The 27,706-nt window shown below is 39.7% G+C and overlaps 1 protein-coding gene across 2 annotated transcripts in view; it reads right to left on the reverse strand.

Moving 5' to 3' along the window:
- Positions 1–27,706, reverse strand: part of fgfrl1a (fibroblast growth factor receptor like 1a) — a 107,850-nt gene that overhangs the window by 47,409 nt on the left and 32,735 nt on the right. For both annotated transcript variants that reach the window (XM_041797880.1, XM_041797879.1), the window contains exon 3: positions 13,851–14,123. In XM_041797880.1, the coding sequence (XP_041653814.1) occupies positions 13,851–14,123 (273 nt within the window). The remainder of the gene's footprint in view (positions 1–13,850; positions 14,124–27,706) is intronic.

A 27,706-nucleotide genomic window follows, 5' to 3' on the forward strand; every position in this document is an offset into this window, starting at 1 on the left:
TTATACACTCACAAAACCAGACATTTTTCTGCCAGTCCCCTGCAAAATTTCCTTATGAGCTTAAGGCCACTCCTCCCAGCCAAGAACTGGAAACTGAGGCTACATTTCACACAGGCTCACCAGAATTGGATAATAGAAGATTGGAAAATGTTGCCTGGTCTTATAAGCCTTGATTTCAGCTGTGACATTTAGACGATAGGGCCAGAAGTTGGCGTAAAAAACATGAAAACATGGATCCATCCTGCCTTGTATCAACCGTCAGGCTGGTGGTAGTGTAATGCTGTGGGGGATATATTCTTGGCACACTTTGGGCCCCTGGTACCAACCAGCATCATTTAAATGCCAACGTCACAGACTACCTGAGTTTTGTTGCTGACCATGTCCATCCCTCCATCACCAGTGTACTTCTCTTCTGATGGCTACTTCCAGCAGGATAATGCACCATGTCACAAAGCTCAAATCATCTCAAAATGGTTTCTTGAACATGACAATTAGTTCACTGTAGTCCAGTGGCCTCCGCAATCACCAGGTCTCAATCTGATAGAGCAGCTTTGGGATGTGGTGGAATGGGAGATTAGCATCATGGATGTGCAGCTGACAAATCTGCAGCAACTCAGTAAAGTTATCATGTCAATATGATCCAAAGTCTCTGAGGAATGTTTCCAACACTTTGTTGAAACTATGCCACGAAGAACTAAGGCAGTTCTGAAAGCAAAAGGGGGTCCAACCCGGTACTAACAAAGCGTACCTAACAAAGTGGCCGGTGAGTGTAAATGCAAATGAAGGGTGCTTTAACAGCTCCTTTCTGAATCACAAAATTTAAAAAAAAATAAAAATTATAAAATATTTCTGTATACTTTATTTGAAGTGAACGCTAAATTCTGACCTGAACTCAAATCCTGTAGCTCTGCTTTCTCTCCTCTTTTCTGCACACTTTCTCTAATTATCACCATTGATTATCTTCTGTTTTGTCCTCATCCTCTCCTGTTTCTGCCTCCCCCTTTCTTACCCTCCTCCCTTCTTCAGTCTTTGTTGCTGTTGGACTCACACTGAGGCGTTCGGTCTTAATTACATTAAACAAACTGAAGAACTGGGATACTTTAACACAGCCCACATCCTCACATATTCAGTTACTTGAGGACAGAGCGTTCTTCATATCCCTAACAGAGCTGCAAATGAGCCGTGTTAAATCTGCTTCATTTGTTACTTATTGCGCTTATATTTTTTCCCTCAGAGGATGCTTGCTGTGCCAAAACACACACACTGAAGTAAAGCTGCACCTCAGATTGGCTATGGGAGAGTTGCCTTGGATACACTGAGAGAAAATAGGTTTACTTTACATTTTGGAAATCACTGTTAGAGGAAATTTAAGGAAATTTTAAACCAAAATAAAAAAAAAAAAGACTATGAAAATGCATGGAAGCATACAGAAACTAACTAACATCTTTTTATCATAAAGAATTGCTGCTTACTCTCACACTGATATGAGAGGAGATGAAAGATTTACATGAAGGATTGAACTCAGCAAGTGAAATTAAAGAGATTTCAAGCTTCAGTGAGACTCATTAGCATTAAAGTCTCCTAAATCACAGAAAATTTCTCCATTACTTCTGTTTAAGCGTGAATTTCTTATTCAGAATGACTCACAATTCAAACCAAGAAAAAAAGGCCTGCTGATGGACAGATTGCATCTCGTACACAGAATTGAAGTTAAAGCTAGCAGAAGGTATTTAAGAGCCATTAGGGGTCTGTGAGAGGTTGACTTGGCTAACAATCAGTGGATGCAAGTCATACTTACTCACTCACACACACACAGATGCACACACGCATCTGTAAATGGAGCATGAAGGCAAACAGGCGAGGGAACAATGAGGAGCTGAAAGACGATGGAGAGAAAAGACCTTTTCCATCGGTTGGAGGAGCACAAGGAATACCACTGCAGGAGGCTCATGTCAGAGAAATGAAAAGCTAAAGTAGGTAAAAGGGGGAACAAAAAAGGGGACTGGTATGAGAGAAGTGAAAAACATGTACATAAGATGTACTTGTGTAAATCATTACACCTAAATAACCTAAAGAAAACATACAACTCTAGCCTTCCTAATAAGCTTTTTAACAAGGATAGGTGAGACTTTAAGGACTATAAGTGCACACTTCAACTGCTCTGTTTCATGTGAAACTATATTACAACTTTTACATGTCAATTCAACACAAAACTGGGATCTTTTTCCAAATTTACAGAAGTTCAAATACTTGTGCTTTACCCAAAAGTGACTATCATAAAACCAAACAATGATGACAAGTCAAGTTTAGGCAGCAAAAGTACTTTACAAGGTTTGGGAAAACATCACACAATATAATAACTAAAAGGCCTGCTAAAATGATAATAAATAGCACCAAAGGTAAGAAAATGTTGGTCAGGTCAATTATTTCATTGTTGTAACAACGGTAAACCATTTCTGTGTAGCTTTCACTGTACACTTCAGGTCATTGTTTTGCTAGAAAATAAATCTTCCACCAAGCCACAGTTCTCTTGCAGACTGAACAAGATTGTCCTCCAGTACTTTCTCATATTTTGCTGCATTCATTTTACCCTCTACCTCTACAAGTCTTCAAGGGCCAGCTGCCTAGAAGCATATCCACAGCATGATGCTGCCACCACCGTGCTTCACAGTGGGAATGGTGGTGATGTGCCAAACATAGCGTCTTGTCTGATGGCCAAAAGGCACCACTTTGGTCTCATCACACCGGCCTGATCTTGACAGATTTACATATGTGCCATAGTCCTTCCATTTCTTGGTGATGGATTTTACTCTGGGGGATGTTCAGTGTCTTGGAATTTGTTTTTGTATTGATTCCCTGACTTATACTCTTCTTTTTCCAGTGACTGGATTTTCCAGACACAGGTGTGTTTATACTACAGTCTCCTAAAACACATTCCCTGCACTCAAGTGACTCCATTTCACTAATTGTGAGACTACTAGCACCAATTGGCTGGACTTTGGATCAGTAACGTCAGTCACTTTAAAGGGGTTTAATATACAGTATGCATTGACTTATTTTACATTACTTACTTCATTTAATTGACATTACTTTGCAGAAATCTGTTTTCAATTTGACATTAAATAGGTTTATTTGTATTTTTTGTCAGAACAGATTATATTGACCATGGATGATTTATAAAATCAATTAAAGGGTTCAACATCCAAGAGGATGAATACCTTTTTTATAGATACTATATACACAGAGCACTGTGCTTTCCTGCAGGCTTCACAAATCACGTTTTATATCGCCCCTGTTATTGCCTCTGTTACTTTACCTCTGGAGACAGCAGAGGAGGGATCACTTCCTTTATGCTTCCATGATGTTCACCGTACACCAAGAGCAGGAGGATTGTGGATCAAACCTGCAACCTGCATAAAAAGCGTTGTGGCCCTCATACATGTGATGCTTCACCAACTAAGCTTTGCTGCAGCCCCAATATTGTGTTATTTGATTTGATGCTAAATAAGAGGTGTTTAATGGAAGGTATTCCAACCTCTTTATCAAAGTGAAGAAAGTACACATTCCACCTTTCTTTTCTTTTAGTGATGCTTTTTCATGGATCTGGGACATACACTTTGCTAAATCTCCACAGTGTTTTGGATTTAGGTATTACTCCTCAACCTATCCTGGGCATGGGTGTTTAATACTTCAATCATCAGTGTTTTTGTGTTTTCTAAACTTTTTTGGGTCTTCAAACCTAAATCTCTTTGAAAACAGAAGCTTTATTCTTCTCTTCATCTGCTTGTGCATGCCGTCGATCTACTTTCTGTCTTTGCTGAAAGTCAAACGAGGCAGAACAAGAGGATGTGGGACAGACAGCCGTGAAATGGAGGCCAGAGCCCCTCCTGAGGGTTGTGTGATCAAGTGTGTGTGTGCACATCTGTACTTTGTTCACATCTGTCTGTTGGGTGTTTATGGAAAATAACTCAATGTTTCCTGTCCCATCTTGTAGATACCTGCAAAGATCAGCAGCACATACTGTGTATCTTTTTGCATCTGAGTTTGTTTTTCTCAACTGGGCTCAACAACAAGGCAAAGAAAAGATTAAGAAACTTGATTCCAATCTTTGTGTCTCACATCCTCCAAGCCGTATGAGCACATACACAGACACCAGCATGTTTATGTCTCTGTTCTGCACCATGCCACCCTGATTTCCGGGGGAGCAGCTTTGTCTACCTCTCTGTGCGGGTGGTGTGATGTTCTGACAGGACGACCGGCATGAACTGAACAAATCTGATACCCAGAAAGACTGTGATGGTTAAAAGACAAATGGTACTGCATCCTCTGAAATCTCTGAACTCTATTTAGACTTTTTTCAACTGTGAAAAAGTCAGTCATGGACAGTTTTTCATACTTTCACAAGGTGTAACATTTATGTCTTCAAAAGCTGTGCTGTTTTTTATTTGTTTTCTGCAGGGTAAGGGTAAGCACAGAATTTCTCAAGTAAGTGAAATGGGGATCACCTGAGTGCAGTGAATGTGTCTCAGACACCTGTGTCTGGAAGGTCCTATGACTGGTTAATCAGTATCCTGGCTACCATTACACCATGAAGACAAAAGAACACAGAATAACGAACATGTGTAAATCTGCCTCAATCAGGCCGTCCTCATAAACTGAGTGATCGTGGGAGGAGACTAGTGAGAGAGGCCACCAAGACACCTATGACAACTCTGAAGGAGTTACAAGCTTTAGCAGCTGAGATGAGAGAGACTCTGCACACAACAACTATTGCTTGGGTTCATTAACAGTCAAACCTTTATGGGAGCGCAGCAAAGAGAAAGCCACTGTTGAAGAAAACTTATATCTTGACTAGAGTATAGCCAGTGCTGTGTGAATGAGTGTGAATGAAATAGTAGTGCTGAGTAGTTGGGCACTGAACATGGGACCCTCTGCCAGCAGTATGTGAATGGGTGAATGTGACTTTAGTGAGAAGACTACAAAAGTGCTAAATACCAAGTCCAAGTTTACCATTCACTATAGACTGCCAGGAAGAAAGAAAAAAAGAGTAAGAACAATTTAGAGACTTGGACAGGAATCTAGGCCACTACATGCAGCTATATAATTCAAAACCAAAGGGTTAAACCACTCGATGATTTTGAAATTGCATCTTGTTCATGTTCTGTAAATCAAGATCAAGACCCCCCAAAAAATATCCGTTTGTAAGGCCTCAGACCTTCAACTCAACACAAACTAAGTGGTTCCTGCAAACCTCCAGGTTCTCTCCATGCATTTTTCTACCATTAGTAAGAAAGTGCTGTGTGTGTAACCTGAGCAGCAGAATGAGGCGGTAAAAACACTGGGTCCACAACACACACATATATGTACACACACACTCTGAAAAAATACAGCAGGCAGGCACAGCTGCTCCGGTGTGTGAAAGTGGGAGGGTGAGGGTGTGTGTGGAGGAGATCGGGGTTATTTGAGATTGTTTTGAGGCCCGGTACAATCACACACACAATAACTGAGTGTGCGTGAATGTGAGTCTGTGGATGACTCACACCAATTAGGCTGCAAACCTTGGCCACCTCTACATCCTCTCCAGACGAGGCACCAGATATCTCAATTAAAAACGACGTAATTTGAGAGCACAAAAACAGAGAGCGGTATCAGGACAGAGGAGCAGAGGGAAAGGAGATGAAGTTGGTTTGAAACTTGAGCTCATGTGTTAGTTTTTGGCTGGAGGACAGCTGCAGTCTCACACATGGAGTACAGCTCAATGCAGAGAGGATGAACATGAATGGAGTGCTGTTTGTTTTAAAGAACTGGATGGTTTGTGAAATTAAAATAGACTGAAGCCAAAATATGAAATAATTTAGTCTGCGTGCAGTATCATTTTAAATCATTCTGACAAACTTAACTGAGCCGCGTGATGTCAGTGATGTCAGCCTGTAGAAAACGATTGTATATTTTAGTGAAGTTTGGCACTGTTAGCTCAATAATCCTGATGTAAAACCGCAGAGATCCATTTGAGAAAATACAGAATTAAACACTTTCCCTTCAACAAAAGTCCTGTTTTGATTGTATATTTCACTTTGTCAAGCTTCACCTAGGGCGAACATTCATCTTATTCCAGCATTAATTACGTAACTGCATCTTTATGAGGGTAGGAATCATCTATGTGCCCATTTATCAAACATGTTCAAACAGGTTTAACATTTGATATCTTTCTCAGCCTTTCTTTACTTTCAGATTATGACCAGATGTTGGCTGCTACAGCCGAACTCTTCAATCACCAAAAATCATCACACCGCTCTCTTATTTACACTCAAAGTGCTGTAGAACACCTTCATTACAACTCAAAACTACACTTAAATGCACCAAAAATCCCTCTTACACACCTACCTCCACACACTCACACACAAATCCAAACCACTTCCTTCCTTGTTACGCACGGCCTCCAAACTCTGCTCCAGACACGCTCCCATTGTCATCACATCTGGTTTGAACTATAAATTTTTCATCATTCACTCTTCTGGGAGGAGCGAAACTATTTCATAATTTCATAAAGCAAGTAGAAAGGACAGACCGTGGAGGGGAAGAGAGAAAAGGGAATGAAAGTTGGAGCGAGAAACCAGAGCTCTCCTGGCACTCGCTTTCTGAAGGACACCGAGGTTTATGGAGCAGAAAAAATATACATTTTTCAGTTTCACCTTACCGGTGGTCCCATAAATCTGCGCACACCAATGCATGCACGCATATGATAAATAAGCACATACATTCACGCAAACAGGCTATTTACTCCTGCCAACATTTGCCAACTTACACACAATAAAAGAACAAACACTTGAAGGAATCTCCTAATTTCAACCACCAACAAAAGCCTGCCTGCCTTCACAAAGAAAAAAACCCTCTCTCCATCGCTTCCAACCACAGCGATGGAGAAAGAGTGTTTTATGGCAACCAAACCTTATTACATCCTGGAAAAATAGGAAACTACGAAAATATTGATACAAATCAAGAATGCAGACTGGTGAAAAGTAAGGCGGCCCACTGAGGAAGGCTGAGTGTTAATGTGAAAAAGGTGTTTAAGTTACGTTGGGTTAGAAATTGAGAGGGGAGGACAATAAGACACAGGTGTGGTCTCATTATAGTGGAACGGAGAAAATTTAAAGGAGGACCACACAAGAAAGGAGGAGACTGGGAGAAGCAGAGAAATCAAAGCAAGTCATGTCAGCCAGCAGTTAGTAATCATTTTAATAATCTATTTATTACTGTGTTGTTTTTTTCTGCTCCAACCATAAATTGAGTAAAATAAATTACTTCCATTACTTTTTTCACAGAGCAAAGATGTTCAAATGACATCCTTGAGTGTGAAAATAATCTGAAATTATATATGATAATTCAAAAAACAATAAATGTCGAAGCTAAGGTTTTGTACATGAAATAGAAGAAGCTATGGAATAATACAGCATTTCAAACCTATACCACACAACAAGTTGTATGAGATATTTCCTTTACCACACTCTTCTCTAACACACATCTGTATCTTTGACCTTGACAAGGACACATTTTACTGCACTATCAACACTCCAAACTCATAAATTATGCACATTTTGCATGTGGTGAGGTATTTCAGAGTTAGGCTTAATTCTGTTATTTAATGGGACTACTGTCCCTTTCCTCGTATTTAAATTTCGCAAGAAAGCGGTGAGGATTTTCCTATAAATTGTGGCATTTGTGTTACCCTCTACCTTTACAAGCCTTCCAGGGATGGCTGCTGAGAAGCATCCCCACAACATAATGCTGCCACCCCTGTGCTTCACAGTGGGGATGGTGTGTTTGTGGCAATGTGCAGAATTTAATATCTGTCAAACAGCATCTTGTCTGATGGCCAAAAAGCACCACTTTGGTCTCATCAAACCAAAGGACGTTGACCATGACCATGGTGTCTTATCAAGTTTTCTTCATCAGTGGCTTTCTTTTTGCCAATTTCTGATAAAGCTTTGACTAATGAAGAACCCGGGCAACAGTTGTATGCAGAGGCTCTGTAATTTCAGCTGCTGAAGATTGTAACTCCTTCAGAGAAGTCATAGGTGTCTTGGTGGCCTCTCTCACTAGTCTCCTAGCATGGTCACTAAGTTTGTGTAACCTTTTCTCCGAGTTGCTTGGAGTGTTCTTTTGTCTTCATGATGTAATGGTAGCCAGGGATACTGATCAACCAGTGACCGGACCTTCCACAATAGTGTCAGAACTGTGGAGTAATGGTAGGGAATTACATGTAGGAAAGGAGCAACCAATCAACCAACACTCAACTCAGCTGTCCGCATGTGATCTAATGACTCAGCGCCATGATGAGCGGCATAATAACAATTTGACAAAACAGATCAATAACCAAAATTTTAAACTTCTTTGTTTATCTATTCTTGCAGCCTTAAACAGTGTCATCATTTTGACCTATGTATAAAGTGACAGAAACAGGCTGTAACCTCTTATGCAGAAAGAACTGCACTCAATCATACATCCATTCCTGCCATGCCTTAAACATCATTGCCTATGCAAATTGTTCCAGCTATGAAAACACTGCTGTCCTCGCTAACTGCCTCTCAAAGGAGATGCTGTGGCATGATTCCTGGGTTAAATTTCAGGGAGGGGTCGTCTTTGAAGGTCGACCTGGTGCAGCAGCTAAATATCTCTGGATAGCATTTCTGTAATTTGCATATTTAATGATTCTGCTTGTGCAGGAGTTTGCTTAAGGTTAATTTTTGAGTCAAGTTCATGGGATTGTTGAGAACTTTACCTAAAATGTTTATCTAAAATTTTTGGTAAGTAATTAGACCCTCCATTGTGAGCGATCTTTCCTTAAGAATATCATCTTTGGATCAGCTGCATCAATAATTCTTTTTTGGAGGTTGCATTTACTAGCGTGCCATAGAACCCTTGATTAATGGACTTTGTTGGCAGACTGAAAGAGGAGGACTGAGGGAGACGAATCCACTGCTCCTAAAGCATGCATGTGCAAATATGTGAAAGAGAATGAACGAACAGTGAATTAGAGTGAAAAAACTAGAGAGGGGGTAAGAGAGAGAGAGAGAGGTAGAGAGCAGCTGTCTGCCTGGGTGACCTCAGCAGCAGCTGCCGCACCCCTCACCCGACACCCACCACAACCACCCAGCTGCCCCCTGTGTGCCAGCTCCACTTTGAAGTTCAGGTCAGGACCGAAGAGGCTTTGATCACACACTGATAATGATTAGTGGGGTATGAAAAATATATTTATGACCTATAAGCCCAATTAGTGTATAAACTAGACAAAAAATACTCTTGGAACTACAACAGAGATATGAACAAAGATAGAAATTTGACACCTAGACTATAAAATCCCTCAATAAGTGGGTGTTTTTGCAATTCTTGCATAATTTTGCAAGAATCATTTGTATCCGATTACATAAGTAACAACAGTTAATCATCAAAGATTCCCAATTATGTGCAACATTTGCCAAAATTTTTTAGCTTTACACATTTTACTTAAATCTAAGGATTTGATTTATAAATTCACTGTTACATGAAAACCATACCACGTAACATAGGCCATCTGTAAAAAGTACTGGTTGCTGATATGTGTATGGAAGCATTTAACTTGAGCCTGCTTTTGAACTGCTGGTGCCATGCCGAGTGAGATGCTTCGGTCAGATTCTCCGGAGGGCTCAAACCTGACACACACGCATACACTAGACACAGCAAACACACACCCGCTGACCGGCATGTGTACATATGCACACTGACACACTGCGTTTCCTGGAGGTATTTTGTTTACATGGATAGGAGTTGAGGAAAGCAGCTATTTGAGTCCCAGCGAAGAAGGAAACACATATTCTGTATTTGAACAGTGAAGTTGTCAGAGTGCAGAGGGTCTCTGCAGTAGCCACCAGATGACGACTCAAAGTTTATACAACAGGTTCTCACTTAAAACTCATCAGCAGTAGCAGCTTGTTAAGTAACTTCAAGCATTAAAACATGGCAATAAAGTTCCTTTCCAGAGTCAGCTGTGAATGCTCAGAGCTCTGACATCAGCAATAGTAAAAAATGCAATGTCTGTTAAGAAATTTAAAATAAAGCAGTTAAGACATGTATTATTAAACAGTCAGTATGTGTACATGCATAGTAAGGTTGAGCTACAGTTACAGTTTTATTAGGCCATTTTATTTGTCTACTATCCTCCTCCCAGTATACATGCACAGTAGAAGTATCACTTTACTGATTGGAAAAGTCTGATTCCGCTTCAATAGGTGGCCATGCATCCCCTTTAAGCAAGTTATTTTGAAAATTATTCCTGTTGAGGTTAATAAGCAGTTAGCCTGTTGTATAACAACAGGTAAAAACAGACAACACTTCCAACTCTGTCCATTACAAACATGCACAACACCTTACTTTTGGCACAAATTCAATGCAACCAAACCCTCTCACTTATGGTTATATCTGAAGGTGGAAAACTATGCATGAGGGAAACTGTTACGTATGCACAGAACACCTTGTCCAGTTTAGGTCTGACTGAGGTGTGCAGATCTTTTGCAGATGTGTCACTATTATGACGTGTATACTAGAGATGAAATGGTTCAGAGAGCTTGAGAGATATAAAGTTATACAACAGAATACTTAGCAAAATGTCAGAGACTCAGCTGAAGTCAAGATAAGTCATTTATCTTAAAGGGGACTCAGAGGGAAACTTGTAAAGAGTGGACTGTGAGAGGTGTTCCTCCAAACACAGGCAGTGATCTTAAGGCATACAAAAGCCTTAATGTCCATATAGCTGTCCTCGTAAATAATTCTTTGTTTAGTGTTTCATTAAAATGGGTCTAGAAAGAACTGACTGTGTGATGTCAAATGCAAAAGGTGTATACCTGCCACCTGAGTAAAAAGATCTGAAACCAAAAAATCTATGTGCATGCATGGGATTAGCCAGGTTTAGCCATTATTATCATAACCGGCTTAGGTTCAGGCACCAAACCAATTCATTTAAGATTAGAATAGATATTTCAGATATAAACATATGGACCTAGTCATGTCATCTTGTCACTGAGGTATGTACAGTTTTAAAGTTGGGGAATGTATTTTAAAGGCCGGCTCAGACTTCATGGCTTTTTTTTTTCCTCCTGTTTTTCACAGTTGCAACATGTCAGACTATGCAACAAAAAACTTTTCCGGGGGCGCGCCAGTAGTCGATTGGTTAAGGCGCGCACCATGTACGCAGGCGACCTGGGTTTGAATCCGGACCATGGAAATATTTCCTGCATGTCTCTCCCCGCTCTCCTCCCTGTGTCCGACCTTGTCCACTGTCTTCTCTCTCTAATAAAGGCACAAAAAAGCCAGAAAATAAATCTTAAAAAAAAAAAAAAAAAAAAAAAAACCTTTTCCAGTCTTGGCCGACAGACTGGCCACTCTACAAGTGTGATCCTGACTGCTCATTGTATGCTGTCATCACTAATGTCTCTGCAACTGTGAAACAAGAAACAATTATGGACTTGTCCCACAGTATCAAGAAGGGGACGATATGGACTGGCTATCCATCAAGTAGAACTTGAGGTATGATTGTGATAACATGTGGAGAAAATATGCCTAGCTATTACATAAAGCTTTGCTGTTTGTACACATAAGGTACTTTCACACTGCCTCTCTTTTCTGTGTCTGTTACGCCTTCATTCTGCAACGCCGTTCTGTATGAAAGCGACTGTTCCAAGTATCAGAGCCGCAACAGACTTTTCCGCAACGAGTCTGAAAGGACGTCACGGCATTCCGCAACGGTGAGTGTGCGCTGCTGTCTCTATAAATGGGAGATTTAAAAACCAGCAAGGTTTAATTGAGCGGAATTTCATCTGAGAAAACAACAGGGGGATAAAACAAAGAACAATGTGGATTAACTGAAGAGACTGCGAGGTTAGAAAGCTGATCACACTCTGTACAGGAGAGGAGAGAGCAGACGCATCTCTGCTCACAGCAGGGTCTGAAAAGTTGCATGATGTGTTCAAATGAGCTCAGTACTCTGAAGTTTCTGACCTCCAACGTAAATAGTGCGCTGTGACACTGCTTATAGTTGGACCTTCAACTCAGAAACATGGAGAAAAAAAGTCTATAAGATATAATCAATCAAAATGAATGTTCATGTTATTTTCCCTGTATTTTATTTAGAAAATACAAAGTTTTGAACCGAGAAAACCAGAGCTTCGAGTTTCATTGAAAGCAGCACCTCGGGCAGTGGCTGCCGTCTGATTATGGGACGCCAGGGTGTGTGTGTAATCTCGGGTGTGCATGGCTCTGGTACACCTTTGTGTGAATTGCTCGTTGCGGAACAGAGACGGGCATTCCTTTTCGCCTTTATTGCAGAATCTCTGTGTCAAAACGGCTATACACTATTTTTCCAAAAGTATTCCCTCACCTGCCTTGACTCGCATATGAATTTTAGTGACACCCCATTCTTAATCCATAGGTTTAATATGATGTCGGTCCACCCTTTGCAGCTATAGCAGCTTCAACCCTTCCGGGAAGGCTTTCCACAAGGTTTAAGAGTGTGTTTATGGGAATTTTTGACCATTCTTCCAGAAGCGCATTTGTGAAGTCACACACTGATGTTGGATGAGAAGGCCTGGCTCTCAGTCTTTACTCTAATTCATCCCAAAGATGTTCTATTGGGTTGAGGTCAGGACTCTGTGTAGGCCAGTCAAATTCATCCACACCAAACTCTTCATCAACCAAACTGTTCCCACAAAGTTGGGAGCATGGAATTGTCCAAAATCTCTTAGTTTGCTGAAGCATTCAGAGTTCCTCTTACTTGAACTAAGGGGCCAAGCCCAGCTCCTGAAAAAGTGAATGTCCTGTGTTCGTTTGACCACTCCATAGCCCTTTATTGCTACTCTTTCATACTGATTTTCCTGGCAGATTAAAACCATCAGACAAAGGACAGAATCCAGAATGGCTACATAGTGGGACCTATAGCATCATATTTTGGGCAATGCTTCCATTATTGAAGTGTTGGGATGAGAACACACACACACACACAACCAGACACACTGACAACCTATGCTTTCTGGATGCAAATCTGGAAAACAATTATGGCGTATAAAAAAAGAAAAAGACACAACAATGAACCTCTCATAAGGACTTTAAAACTCGGATGCACACACAGACGTGAAATTCCATACCACTGTGATGCAACGTCCTACACACAAACACAACCATGGAGGGAAACAAAAGCCTCTTCTTTAACAAAGTCTTCTTCATAATCACAGAGAAACACACATGCACAACAACTGTGGTCACATGAACACACAGGCATAAAGATGTAAGGTTTCATTGTCTGGAGAAGAAATACACAGTTACTGTGTAGTGGTTACTGCATGGAGTCTCTACCATTTGAACTCTAAGCTAATTACAGTCCAGAAACTCACAACAAAGAGTGAATGGAGGCATGAAATGCAAAAAATAAGAATGAGGACTAAAAAGTCAGAAATAATCAAAGATAACAGGAGAAATGTAGACTAAACTTGGGCTGAATAAAGGGGAGGAAATTCAGGAAGATTAGAGAAATAAAAGAACAAAATCAGGTGCTTTTCTCTAAGATGGTTAAGTTTTGTTCTTCTGTTATAAAACACCCATAACATTGTTCTACTTTAAAAACACACACCAAAAAGCCCTTTACTTCTACATCAAGACAAACTTGCCTGAGTGACAACAAGTTGACCACAAAAGAATTTTAAAATATAACCAAGAACATAAGAAAAGTGATAGCATCCTTTTCCAGCTTATACCATTGTTTACTTGGTCTACTGTCTGTGTTGTCTCTCCTGTCACACTGACATTGATCAAAAATAAAAACTTGCCTATGACGATGAGTGTGTAGTTGATGTTGACGCTGCCAAAGCCGTTGGTAGCCTTACAGATGTAGGTCCCTGCATCATCTGTCTCCACCTCTTTGATGCGCAGAGCGTGCTGTAACACCCTGAACCTCGTCCAGCCGCTGTGGATGTTGCGTCCATCTTTGGTCCACATGATGAGTGGTGGGGGGTCACCCTCAACGGGGCAGGGCAGCTTCATGGTGCGACCCAGACGGATGCTCTGCCGGTGGGCCACTCGCTCAGACACCCTAGGTGGACCTGAAGGATGGAAATAGAGTTTGTTCAGATAATCAAATAGGCAACTATTTCACATCATGTCTATAGCTTGACTGTGCTTAAAAGAGTTAAGATTCTACAGGCATTTTTGTTAAAAAATACAGGCAGACAAAAAATAGAAAAAACTGGCTTTTGGTTCCAGGTATTAAAGCCACTGTGTTGTAGCTGTTGGAAGAAGTCTTTCTTTTCTGACTCTCTTTTCTAGGTTGGCCTACAATAAGTTAAAGACAGCACTTTTTATACAGTGACCACCATGGATTGTCCTTCAAATGGCCTCAGTAGCCAAATGGGTGACACTTAGTCCGATACCAAGTGTCATTTTGGATTGGTTCATGTTCGAGTTGAGAAGCAGCAATTCATCCATCTTAATAGCCAGGGAGCGGACATTTGCCAGATGTAAGTCTGCCCACATCCGTGCATATGTTATACTTCTGATCATGTCTAGTCAGCATTCTTCCAACCTCTGCACATCTTGCAACCATACTATCAATGTACACAGACTTGTATATATTATAAATAATACCTTCAAGAACTTGTACATACTCAAATCTTATAATTTTACAGTTTGTTTATTTATTTTTTATTAAATGTTTAATTCCTGTACACTGAGAGCAAAGCTAACTGGAGTCAAATTCCTTGTTACGTAAGCAAACTCGGCCAGTAAAGCTGATTCTGATACTTTATACAGTCCATGCGCCACCTAACTGCAAGACAATCCTTGCCCCAGTATTCATGCTCTTTGGAAATGAGATAATGTCTTCCTGGCAAGGAATGCAATACAGAGAGGGAAGGGATTCTACTCGAGGAAATTTAGGCTGTATTCACATAAATTCAGACTGAGTGAATAAGGCTAAATGTGATATTTCTGTGGGCAAAAGCAAGATGGTAATACTAGGTGAGCCTAGCACAGAGTACTTGCAATTGTAGGAGCTCTGAAAATATATGATAGGGAAAGGAGGGAATGTTATAAAGTGATGTTAATCGAGTTACATCCAATCACTGAATAACATCATTGACACAGAAAAAATGTTGTTGTTATAACCATGTTATTCTGGGTACCAGCCTGTATTTAACAGACTTTCTGTTGGTTCATATTTTCTTCCTTATCCGTCTGAGTTTTTGCAATAACAAGCTCTAATCAGAGCACTGCAGTCAACACACCAGATTCTTTTAGATGTTTGAAGATACAGTCTGAAAACCCGAGCTGACAGAGGGTTTGTGCTTTTACATGTTCATTTCATTTATATATACTGAGGTCTTTTAAGTCTGTAAAGCACTTTGGTCCACTGAGGTCACTTTAAATGTGCTACACTAACAAACACTGACGAGCCTTTCAGTTAGTTCCACTTCCTGTTTTCCTGATGGTAAATTTAATCTATGATGTTGCTCTTTTCTTGTGTATTCTCTCGTGCCCTGCCCTAGCATGTTTCTCATGGTTCACTGTTGTGTATGATCCCTGCCTGCCTGCTGACCCTGCCTCCTTCTACTCCTCTGGATTTGTTTACTGATAACTGGATTTTTGTGTACCGAACCAGACAAAATACAGATGTACCTGCTTTTTACTTTGCCCCCATGGAGTCTTGCTTTTGACTCCACTGTGTTGAGTTTATGTCTGTAGGTTTAGTAAAACCCCTAACTATGATTATTTTAATTTTCCTTTAACCTCCAAAAGCTCTTCCTTTGTAGTATTTAAATGAATGAAAAGTCATAATGGGAAAAAAAGACCAATAACACTTTCCAAAACTAAGTGTTCACATAAATAAGCACTGCATGGAAAATTACAGACCAATATCACTTCCTCCACAGTTTTCTAAAATTGTACTTACTGTATTCATTAAAAACAACTAAATCTTTCCATTAGTAAGAATAAACTATTAGGAGAAAATCAATGTGGATTCAGAGAAAGGAGAACCACTGACTATGCTGTAATCCAAACAGTGGAAAAAATACTGAATTCTAATGAACATGATAAGTGTTTACTGGTTTGTACATTAAATCAAAGACTGTTAATAAAGAAATAAAAGATGTATGGATAGAGGGATTGTGTATTCTTGGCTGGAAAGCTATTTAGAAAACAGACAGCAGTGTGTACAAATTAATGAAACTGTGACAACTTTTAGAGAGATTACCTGTGGAGAACCAGAGGGATCAGCCATTGGTCGAAAACTGTTCATATCAATGACATCTGCAGTGTTTCTGATTTTTTCAAATATGTAATATTTGCAGATGGTACAAATTTATTTTGCTCTGTTAAGGATTTAAAGGAACTTTTGTGCAGTGTAGAAAGGGAGTTGGGAAATCTCAAAATTTGGTTTGATGTCCATAAATTCTCTCTAAATATTAAGAAAACTAAATTTATAGTTTTTGGGAGCCAAAAGTAAAATTTATGGTTATATTAAACAAACTAGGAAAGCACTCGGAGACCGCAGACCTCTGCCATTAGCCCTATCTCCCAATAGTAAAGAACCCTTTAAAAAATTTCCTGGATCCAGATGGTGATCCAGATCACTCCCAAAATCTAATAACCATGGAAACAAACAACATATTGCTAGTATCAGGCCAAAACCTCGTACCTCCAAAATCACCATGGAGAAAACGCACTGTATTTTTCCATTTAACAATGTAATCATGAAATTCCATGACTTGTTTTACCACAAAACAATGCAAATAATATCCAGAGCAAAATCAAAGATACTCCCTGATTCTGTACAAAAGTTCTTTTCAATTCAGGAATGTCAATAAAACTTTGGAGGTTTCGTTAATTTATAGAACAAAAAGCTGAAAAGGTATGAAAAGGAGATGTGCTTCTATTGTGGGAATAAACTGTGGAATGATGCCGGTATAAATTTAAATGGTTTGTAAAGCTATTTATGGAGCTTACAAGTTTGACTGATTGCTCAGTTATTTCTGTATTCTTTGCATCTCACAAAGTTGGTAGCTCAATATGATAAGAATATAGGAGAGGCAAACAGTTTACTTCTGCTTATGCCTCTTTAGTCATAACTCAATATACGACTATTGACTTTGTTAAAAAAGTCTTTACTGTGTAAGATGTCTGGAATTTGTGTTATGACTGAATAAACTACTAATACCAATATTAATCAGATAGATAATCACAATGATCAAGTGTTATATAAAAGTATTTTTAGGTTGGTTGTTTTGTCTTTTAACCACTAATTTCAGATAAGACTTCAATTTGTGGATTCAGAAAATGTGACAGAGAAAGGCTCCATCCTAAAACAAGAGTTTCTCAAGCTTCAGTCCCTTCAGAAATGGAGGCTGGTGCTGTCAGAAAGGACCTGAGACACTCTAAAGATGATTGAATGGACTCCTCCCTACGTACGCTCCATCGTCATCACAATCAAAACTCTGATAAGTCACAGCATGCATCAAAAAGTTAGTCTTTGCACCTTCATTAGTTGACTTGTGTACTTTAGTTATTTGCTTATGAAAAAGAGAAAAAATGGAATCATCTCTTTTACTAGGCCACATCCTCCTACAATCAATTGTTTGACGGATAGAGACATTTGAGAGAAGGTTAAGATGACCTCTTGTGATCTCTATGTTTGCAGCCTCACGTCCTTCCCCCTCCACTCCTACAACCAAAGACGCCTCCAAATGTAGCATCTAACCCACAGGAATTATCCTTTAACCTGTAAGGAGTTTATAATGGCTTGGCTTAGATGCTGGCATTTAACACTGACAACAATAGAACCCTCAGGGAGTAAACACAGAGCCAGCCAAAGTCAACTGAGATGTCGTGTTGAGACATAAAATCAGGCGTGACCTTGACCGCTCGGTAGCCGCCCGGCTGTGAAACTGCACACTAGAAAAACAGGAGGAGGTGAAAGAGCTGGCTGGGAAAAGGTGGGAGGAAATGAGAGTGATGAAGAGGAGTAGGGGGTGAGGGAGAGAACAAATGGAGATGAGGAGGAGGAACAAAACGAAGAAAACAATGGAAAAAACGAAGGGAGGATGGAATTTAAGGGAGTAAGTCTGAGGGAAGAAAGCAAATGAAATATGGGTGAAGAGGAGAATGGAACAAAGAAAGTCAAACAGGACGGTAGAGAGATAAAATCAGAAGGGGTGTAGGAGTTAACAAAGTTCAGGGCTTACTGTAGATCTTCTTTTGGGTTAAAACAACACCCTCCTAATGTAGAACTCAGAACACATACAAGGCCACCATGAAGTCAACAAAGTGTCCTAACAGACTGTAAAAGACAATTGTATAGAGAACAATAAGAACACCAGAATCTTCAGGTTATTTCCTGTTTAAAGAGGATTTCAAGGAAACAAAGGGTGGTTTGAGACTAACAATATACCTGATAGAGGCTTAACTAAATACACACAACGTCTGATAAGAGTTAAAAACATGTAAACAAACCTAAAGCATACACATTTGAGCAGCGCTTCCCTCCTCTCTAATACCTAACACAGAGCACTTAAACTGCTTAATGCAAGTTATAAATACAGATCTTCATGTTGTGAATAAAGGAGTTAGAAGTTAAGCTGAAGGCAAATGAGACATAGATAGAAAGTAATAACACTGAGTTGTGTGATAAAGTTTGAGACTAGTTTTCATAGTATTTTTAATGACTGCATAAATCTGCAATAAATGTGTGGCATGTTTTTTTTAATAGTAATAAAAGAGTTTTACAACCAAATTAAAAATAAAAACCAGGGATACTTCATGGAACAATAAATGCACTGATGTCTTTATGCAGTGCTCTTTATGATGAACCTTTCATTCATGCGTGCACACAATAATGACGAGAATGGCTGCAAACCTTTCGGCCTCATTATGAAGAGAAAAACTATTTAGTGCTTTTCTCAAAGACACTTCCATATATGGACAGCTTAGAGATGGTTCTAACAGCCAACTCCATCTCCTGAACAACTTCGTAAAAAGTTTGAAGGTAATTCAAGCTTGTTACGTTTTTTTTTTATCCCATCAAATAGTGTTGGCAGTCATTCAGTTCTCAAAGGGAAAACATTTGACTATCCAAATTATGTTTCATTCCGGACACACGGCTACAAAATTACATAGAAAACTATCAGGGAGAAACAGGAGAGTTGAGAAAAATGTTGGCAAGATTGTTCAAAACAAAAGTGCTCCAAATAAAGTCCCTCACTGTATCGAACACTGAGCCTTCCTCAAACTGGTCCCTCCACACTAAAACTCAATCTCAGAGTGAATGTTAAATTACAGGATTGACTACAATTTAACAAATAAAATACATTCCAAAACTGAGTTTTTATGTACGAGACAATGCTTTACTGTGTTAACTTTGTCATCCAAAGTTTGACTTAAATGTTCATTGACAGCTGTTTTTTTCAGTGAGGCAGACAACGAGCTAAAAACAGATCTTTGAGGATAAATTCTGATGAAAGTAAGTTCTGTTTTTGTGAAGGGGACAATACGAGACTAAAATGTCTGTGCTGAACTGTCAAACATTCAAAATCAGGGAGAGGGCGTGTCTGTCTGTGTGTCCCAATGTGAAGCAGTGAAAGAGAAGGCACAAGCTTTTAGGAAGGTTCAACCTGTAGCAGTGTAATTTGCATTCCTAAGTGACTGTGTATTAATATGAGTGTTAAACACTAACTTTACAGTTTAGCTTATTTGGTAAAGAGAAAACACATTTTGACATAAGACTAAAACGTTAAGACTTCCTGCTGACCAAAACTGGTCGGCAAAAGGTTTTCGAGTTATTGTCAGCTTAACTAGAAAAATACGACAGATCACAATAGAAGTGAGACTAAAATGTGACAAAAGCTTGTGAAAATGTAAGACTATGCCCTATTCACATGGGGCAAACTACCTAGGGACCTCTGGTCATTTGTAATAATTGCACAGGACATTTGTGTTTTTAATCTGTGCGAATTGACCATGTTTTTAATTTGCAGAGTAAAAATTCCAGGGCAGATTACCAACCATATTTCAGCACACACAGAAGTCGACAATTAATACCTACCCCGTACGAATGTACATCTCTGTTATTTAGGGTGGTGATTATGTTTTTTTTTATGTTCCATGCAGGATTTTCTGCTCCTCTTTCTGATTGATTAAAAATAACAGAGGCAGGGTAGGAGATTGTTAACAAAGTTTGAATCCTTATAGGTTAAAATAACATTTCTCTTTCAGTTAATACCAGCTTATGCGTAAAAATGTGTATTTTATTTAACTTTTTAATTTCAACTCTGCAGTCCAAATACGTGTGCATGCACAGCTGTTCTCTTACTACATACTGCTGCTCTGCTTCCTACAGTTTCTCTTTGCAAGTGCCTGATCTTTGTATCAGTATACCAGCCGTATATTGTATGCATAACACAATTTACAGTTTGAAATGTGTCCCTCAACATTAAGTTGTGAGGCTGCAACAGCTGATCTGCATGAGGAGGGCTGTTTTGGATGTGTAATGATCCCAAATCTAAAGAGTGCAGAATAATATTTACAGCATCACCTGCATTACCTGTTAAAAGAAACAGAGAAGGTTCATATTTTACATTAGATGTCTCCTTTTACCATGCATTGACTGGAGGGATAATCAACTTTTTCTTACTTCCTCTGTCCTCAGCACAGAAGACTTATGCGACCTCGATGCCTAATGGTAGTTAGCAGAGATTTTTCACTAGTTTATCAGTCATGGCAGCGTGCTACAGACCTAAAAAGTGTTAAAATATACAGCGAGAGGGAAAAAAGACTTGAGCGCATGTTGTCTATTAGAAACTCTGGTTAACAGTTTAAATAGGACACATGAAGGAAACGTCACCTGCAGGTGAGGTCCACAGGTAATCGTAGTCCCGTGAACATAGTGCTTTAGACTAAATCTAAAACGATGCCAAAATCAACAGTGACATACTTAAATGTGCGCTAGTTCTTTTGCACTTGTAACATGGGCGTAAGCACTGGCAATGGCGTGATTTTATGGTTTTGCAATGTTTGCAAGGTTTCCCACAAATTTTCAGTTTTCAAAGAAAAGTACCTCCAATAGTGTTTTTGTCTTATGCATATGCATTTATTTCATGTCCTTGTTATTTCTTAACAAAGATGCAGGGAGTCAGCGTGAGCTCAATGGCTTCACATAAAATGCTGCAGCCTTCCTATGCTGGCTCAGACCTCATAAAAGAGGCCAGTCATGGCCAGCTGTCAACTGTCACCAAAGTAAAACTAAGATCTTGATAAATTCCTCCAGTGTGCGTCTGTAGATGTGGAAGATGAATATGGGGAGTTAGAGCAATGTACACTAAGCTGATTATAAAAACGGAGAACAGTTACAGTAGCCTTCTAGTGCTTTCTGTCAGGATGGGCCGTTGTTTTAACAGGAGAGCAGGAGGTGGACACAATGATGGATGGATGGAGGTGAAATGTGTGAAAAAGACATTAGTCACACAGACGGATTCACAACAGCCTCCTGCTTCTCCTCCTCCTCTCTCCCTCCATCCTGCTCGTTCCTGGATGGGGGAACGTGTTCATTCAGCTGCATGGCTTTCTCATCAGGGGCCCGACAGCTCACTCCGTCTGTTTTCTCTGCTCTACACCTCCAGGTCTGTCTCTCTTTCTTTGCCCTCTTTCTTCTATAATGCCCACTTTTCTTTTTCTACCTTAACTCAATCTTACTTCCATCACACTTTTACCTTTTTTGCATTTTCTTTTAGTGTAGTTTATTCTTTCTTTCTCTGTTTCCTTTTCTCTTTTCCTCCTCTAACAGATTGAAATCTCATCTTCCTGAACTCTAACCACTCCCTTGCTACCTATTTCTCTTTAGCCCTTAACCCCTCATTTCCCCCCCCAGACCTCCCCTTTCCTTTCCTTTTCATCACTCTCTCTATTTTTCTCTTACTCCCCGCTCTCTCTTTTCTCTTTCATCACCCTCATTCACACCATCCTCTTCCTTCAATGCAGTATCTCATCTTTTTCTTCCTCCCCTTGGTGATTTACTTCAACTTCTCCAGCTTCTTTCCCCTGAGAATGACAGGAGCAAGACCTCGAACTGAACCTCTTAACTTTCAACAGTGAACCTCTCCTCTGCCTTCCCCCTCTTCTCCCCTCTTTTCCTCCCTTCCTTCCCCTCCTAATCATGTTTCTCCCCCTCCTCTTTCATGGTCCATGACCGAAGTCAAGTCCTTTTAAATCTGTCTCTAGGGGTGAAACTGAAGCAAGTAAAAAATCTATTCTTCTCTTTCACGAGACATGAGGTCAGTGCGTATGTGCCAGTTTTTCTGTGTGTCATTCATGTGCTCGTAGAAGTATACACATGAAGCATAAAGTCTAAATTACTAACCAGGGTCTTTGTCTGATTGTGTTTGATCATCTTTGTCCCTCACTGTAACGGAAACCTACGTCTTTTCAGTCCTTCAATGCCTCGGTCTGTTTAGTCCTTTTGGGGCTTAAGAACCTTGAAGATTGTTTGCCTGCCTCAGTACAAACACAGCCTCCAGCCCTGCCTCATTTTAAAGATGAAATGTGTAGGTACGTTTGATGTGCATGTAGTGTTGTGCCTAATGACAGGAAAACATATTCCACTGTTGAGACATGTGACCCCCTCAGAGGCAGAATCCCAGGGCAGTCTCCTGCATGGAAGGTGGCAGTGGGAGGGTGTGAGGGCCAAATATAGCAGAGCAGACATCGTGTTCTCTGACTGGATACAAGGGCTGCTTGAGTATGTCCAAGATTATCATCATTAACATTATGAACACGCTGAAACAAAGCAATGAATAAAAAATACATAACTGAAAAAAAACATGACAATATTGTAATGTAAAAACATTAAACAGAAAACTTTTATGCCTCCACAAGGTATCCTTCAGTGAAAATACAGCAGTGTGTTAAGATGAAAGGCCATGGTGTTTTCTGTTATAATGTGATTTGTAGAAAAGTTAAAGTCAAGGACTAACCATGAGGCCTAATAACTCTTGAACTCAAGGTCCCAACATTCATGAGTGAAAATGGACATCTGTGCAATTTTTGGAGAAATTCCCTAAAAGCATCTACAAGATAACAAACTCACAGGACAGGGATGAACAAAAAGCCCAATGACCTTGAACTTGTACATCTAAAATCTGAACACTTTGTTCTTGAGTCACTGTGGATGTTGGATCACATTTCAGGAAAAATCCCTCAAAGCATTCTTTAAATAGCATTTACAAGCAAAGGATTGACATAAGGTCGGGTGACCTTGATATAACCTCCAAAATGAAGTCAGTTCATCAGTGAGTCAGGATAGACAATTTGTACAAAGTTTAAAGAAGTTGCTCAAACAATTCTTGAAATCACAAGCATTCCCTGGAAAGCAATGCATGAAGATGAGGCCCAACGACCTTGTCCCCTTAAATCTGATCAGTTCATCCTCGAGTCAGAGTGGACATTTGTACAAGGTTGAAGACAGTCCCTCAAAGCACTCTTAAGATTTTGCATTTACAAATAAGTATGAAGATGAGGCCCTATGACCTTGAACTTTATCTATTAGGTGTAATATTATCCTTGCAAAGCTGATGGATTTGCCTTGTCTGTCATCAGGCAGATTCATCTTGAAATGCTCCAATCCACAATGTTTGTGCTGAACCAAGCAACGTTTGTACCAATCATCAATAAAGGAGAATGGGATAGCAGCTATGGGCGGGGCTAAGTTGTAAAGCTGTTTGCAATGGCCACTGCCAATGTGGTGATTAGCCCAGATGTTGCTATAGCAACAGAGTAAAAACAACACTACAAGCGCTCACCTTCATTAGTAGAAGATGTTTTCACTCTTCTGTCTACCTGCTTTGGCATGAGTTTGCGAGAGTTACTGGGGAAGGAGTGAGTTGAAGTGTGAGTGGTTGTACACAATGGCGGCTAGTGGAGTGATTAGCTTGTACTGCACAATTGTTGCTATAGCAGTGAGTGGCTTTTAACCTTTAACTACTAATGGCAGGCGGCTGTTGCAGCTAAAACGAAGGGTCTGACCAGGATGGTGAGCCTTAACTGAAAATTTTATCAGTAGGTTTAGTTTTACGCCCCTCTCAGGAAATGGATGTGGTTTGTGGTTTGTGGTTTGTGGTTTGTGGTTTGTGGATGTGGCTCTCCTGATCATCCTCTCAGCTGGCAGCTGAGAGGATGATCAGGAGAGGAGGGCGGAACTTTCTTCCAAGCAGAGAGGACCAACTGAACCTAGGGGCGGGGCTAACTCCCCACATCAGGTCATGGGGGGGGGAATTTGAGGTGGAGAAAGAGCAGGGGGAGGGAATGGATTTTTCTGGTACTTGGGGAGATTTTGGACAGGCCAAGGGCACATACTTGTCAGAAAAGCCTGCAAAAGTGATTTTTGCATATGTCCCCTTAACTGAACTGAAATCAAAACGTGACCATCTGTGCAGCACCACTGCTTAATCTTAAAACAACTGCAAGTTCTTCAATTATTGAATTTGACATCATCTAAAAATGCCCTTCCTGAGAATCCAATGGCAACGTTGACATGACTGTCATCTCTATCTGATATAAAAGATTGGCGACAGAAGATAGCACACTGAGCTTGTCCATATGTGACATTATCTGCCTGCAAACAATACGGCTATGACAGAACTTAATGCTGCTGGCACAGAAGACAAGGAAATTATGGGTTACTTATTTGTGTTGATTTCTTAAAGCAGCTTACTCTAACCCTAAAACATCCATGCCAAGCAGTAAAAGTTTTCACATTTTTTCTGTTTTTCTCATCAAGGAAATTCTAAAGCCATAATACCAAACTGCAGACAATCTCGTCCAGCTCTGCCCTTTCCCATGCTACCAACAGCAGATATACTTTGGGTCAGCATAAACTCATTTTAGTATGTTTTCTTTGGGTTGTCTTTCTACATACTTCCCTGAAATTCAAATATTGCTGCCAGTTAATGCCTGTCACAGTTGTTTGTTCAAATCTGACTCACTAATGACATTTCCATCTCTGCTAAGAGAAAAAAATAACGCCATTACTGGCTGACAGGGGAGAACTATAAATGTCCAGTCTCCATCATAAGTACACAACTGAGGTTTCTTGAAGGCAAAACTGTTTTAGCATCCAAACACTGAGGTAAGTGCTGCAAATATATCCATTAATTTACTCAATTTCTCAGATGCATATTTTGGCAGAGCGTGGCGGCCGGGACTGCCCTTTGTGTTTTCCTTTTGGATCTAGAGTTCGGGTTTTTAGTGCCCTTAACGTTCCTCTGGTCTTAGAGTCAGATGAGTCTGCTGAGTCCAACACAACGTTGTTGTTGGCAGCAAAGTGAGACTGGAGTGAGAAGGGAGAGCCGAGGAATGCTTTTGATGGAGAGCACTTAACAGCGGGACGCAGCGTTGATGTACTGAGAAGGTATAGGTGTGTATGTGTGTCTATGAATATGAGCGTATTTCTCTCAGAGCTCTGAAAGACAACTGGGCCTTCAGAAGGTCATCATTATTACTGCTGGATCTGTTATAAAAGTAACATTTACCCCTGCTTTCTCTCCTGTGATTACAGATAGGCTCAAAGGTTTTAAAAAAGGTTCAAGGTTTATCCTCCTGCATTGTGCTTCCTCTGGTATTTGTGTGTGCACGTCTCAAATTACCTCAATACCCGAAAGTTGGCTATTTATGCAATGCTTTTGGTGAAACCCTGTAATTCCCTGCTGTTTTTCTTTTGTATCTAAATTCTCTGTTTCAGCCTGAATCCTGTTATCACATCAAAACTCTGAATTGATTTTGACCACTGGGACTGCTTGTTGGGTAACACCGCATTTGCTTAACCTAATTGTACTTTCTTCACTCATTCTGCTGATGCAGATGGATTTTACCCAATAAAAACCTCACTGATTGCCTTTCCTTTACACACACCCCTCAGACTAGGTGTATGAATCATAAGGTTACTTGCAATATAATACAATATGATATGATTCCATACAACACTAGAGTAGCAAACAGAACAGAATGGTACACTTTAATGTAAAGGATTTAATAGGACAGGGTATGATATGATATAACACTGTATGGCGCAGCACAATGTGTACAGTTAGCTAGCTCAACGATTATTTAAGCTGACAGTCGGCCATATCCACTAAACCACCACTGCCTAATTCAGTCTTTTGTGATGATGCAGTTTGAGCAATGCCAGAGGTTAGCTTAAGCTAAATTAGAAGAGTTATAGAGTAATGTATTATATACTATAAAGCCCTATTCACATGGGATTAGTATTACCTAATAATTTGGGGGACGTCTGGTTGATTAGCACAGGGACAACATGCTAATCAACCATGTCTGTAAATTCTGGAGTAAAACTTGCAGGCCAAATTACTGACCATATTTCAGCTCGACCAAAGGTCGACAAAAGATACTAATCCTGTGCAAATCAGCATCTCCATAATATAAGTTGGTATTTGTATTTTTTTTTAAAATGGTACCTGCAGCTTTTTCTGCTCCTTTTTTGATAAAAAAAAAATAGCTGCATGGATTATCTACAAAGTGTGGGCACATACAGTATGTACTATTATAGTGTTTTTCTTTCAGTGAATTTAATACTATGTTAACAAATGACTTGATTTTGCTTAATTTAATAATTCAAACTAATTTCCCAGTGCATGTATGCACACTGCTGTTCTCCTAATAGACACAGCACTCCTTCACTGCCTCTGTCAGCCTCGTTTTTACCATGCCTGACCTTAAATCAGTATTATTTAGCCACACATTTCATAAATAACACAATTTACATTTTGAAATGTGTTGCTGAGCCAGTGTTAATTTTGTCGACTAAAACTATAACTAAAAATGTTCATTGACAGCCTTTATTCCATGACAAAAACTAGACTAAGACTAACAAAAATAGATCTGTGATGACTAAAACTGACAAAAAGTAAGTTTGGTTTTCGTCAAGATGACTAAAACTGGACTAAAATGTAATTTAGTTTTCGCCAGACATTCAAAATCCATTAAACTTCTCCGCCGTGGGTAAATTTGTTGAAAAACAATCCAGCTGTAAGAAAATAAATGCATGGACAAAAAGTACAGACTAAAATGTGAGGACCTTTTATGGACTAAAACTAGACTAAAATGTTTTTGAGATTTTGTCGACTTAAACTAGACTGAAACGAAAAAGGGTTGAAATGACTAAAATGGGATCAAAAATAAAAGGTATTTCATCTAAAGACTAAAACTAAGACTAAAATTAAAAATAGCTGCCAAAATCAACACTGCGCTGAACATTCAGTGGTTAGGCTTCAACAGCTGATTTGCACGAGGAAGGTTGTAGTTGGTGCATACTGATCCCAAATTAATATGCTTGCTACAAATTATAAAAAATGCAAAAACACTTTGCCACATGTTATCTATTATAAACTCTGGTTAGTGTGTAGGATAGGCTACATGAAAAAAAAAAACATCACCTGCAAATGTGTGCATGAGATTGCACTTTTGTATCAAAGTTACAAATAAAAACTCACTGTGCGTTTTCCATGCAAATGCACTGCAGCAAACACTGACGTCAGGTGGTATTTCACATATGATCAGAGGTTCAGTGTAACACTAATCCTGTAAAAATGGTGCTTTAGATGGTGCAAAACTGCTGCATTGAATTGTGCTA

Source organism: Cheilinus undulatus, linkage group 10 (genome assembly GCF_018320785.1).
Source record: "Cheilinus undulatus linkage group 10, ASM1832078v1, whole genome shotgun sequence".
In the NCBI taxonomy this organism is placed as follows: Eukaryota; Metazoa; Chordata; class Actinopteri; order Labriformes; family Labridae; genus Cheilinus; species Cheilinus undulatus.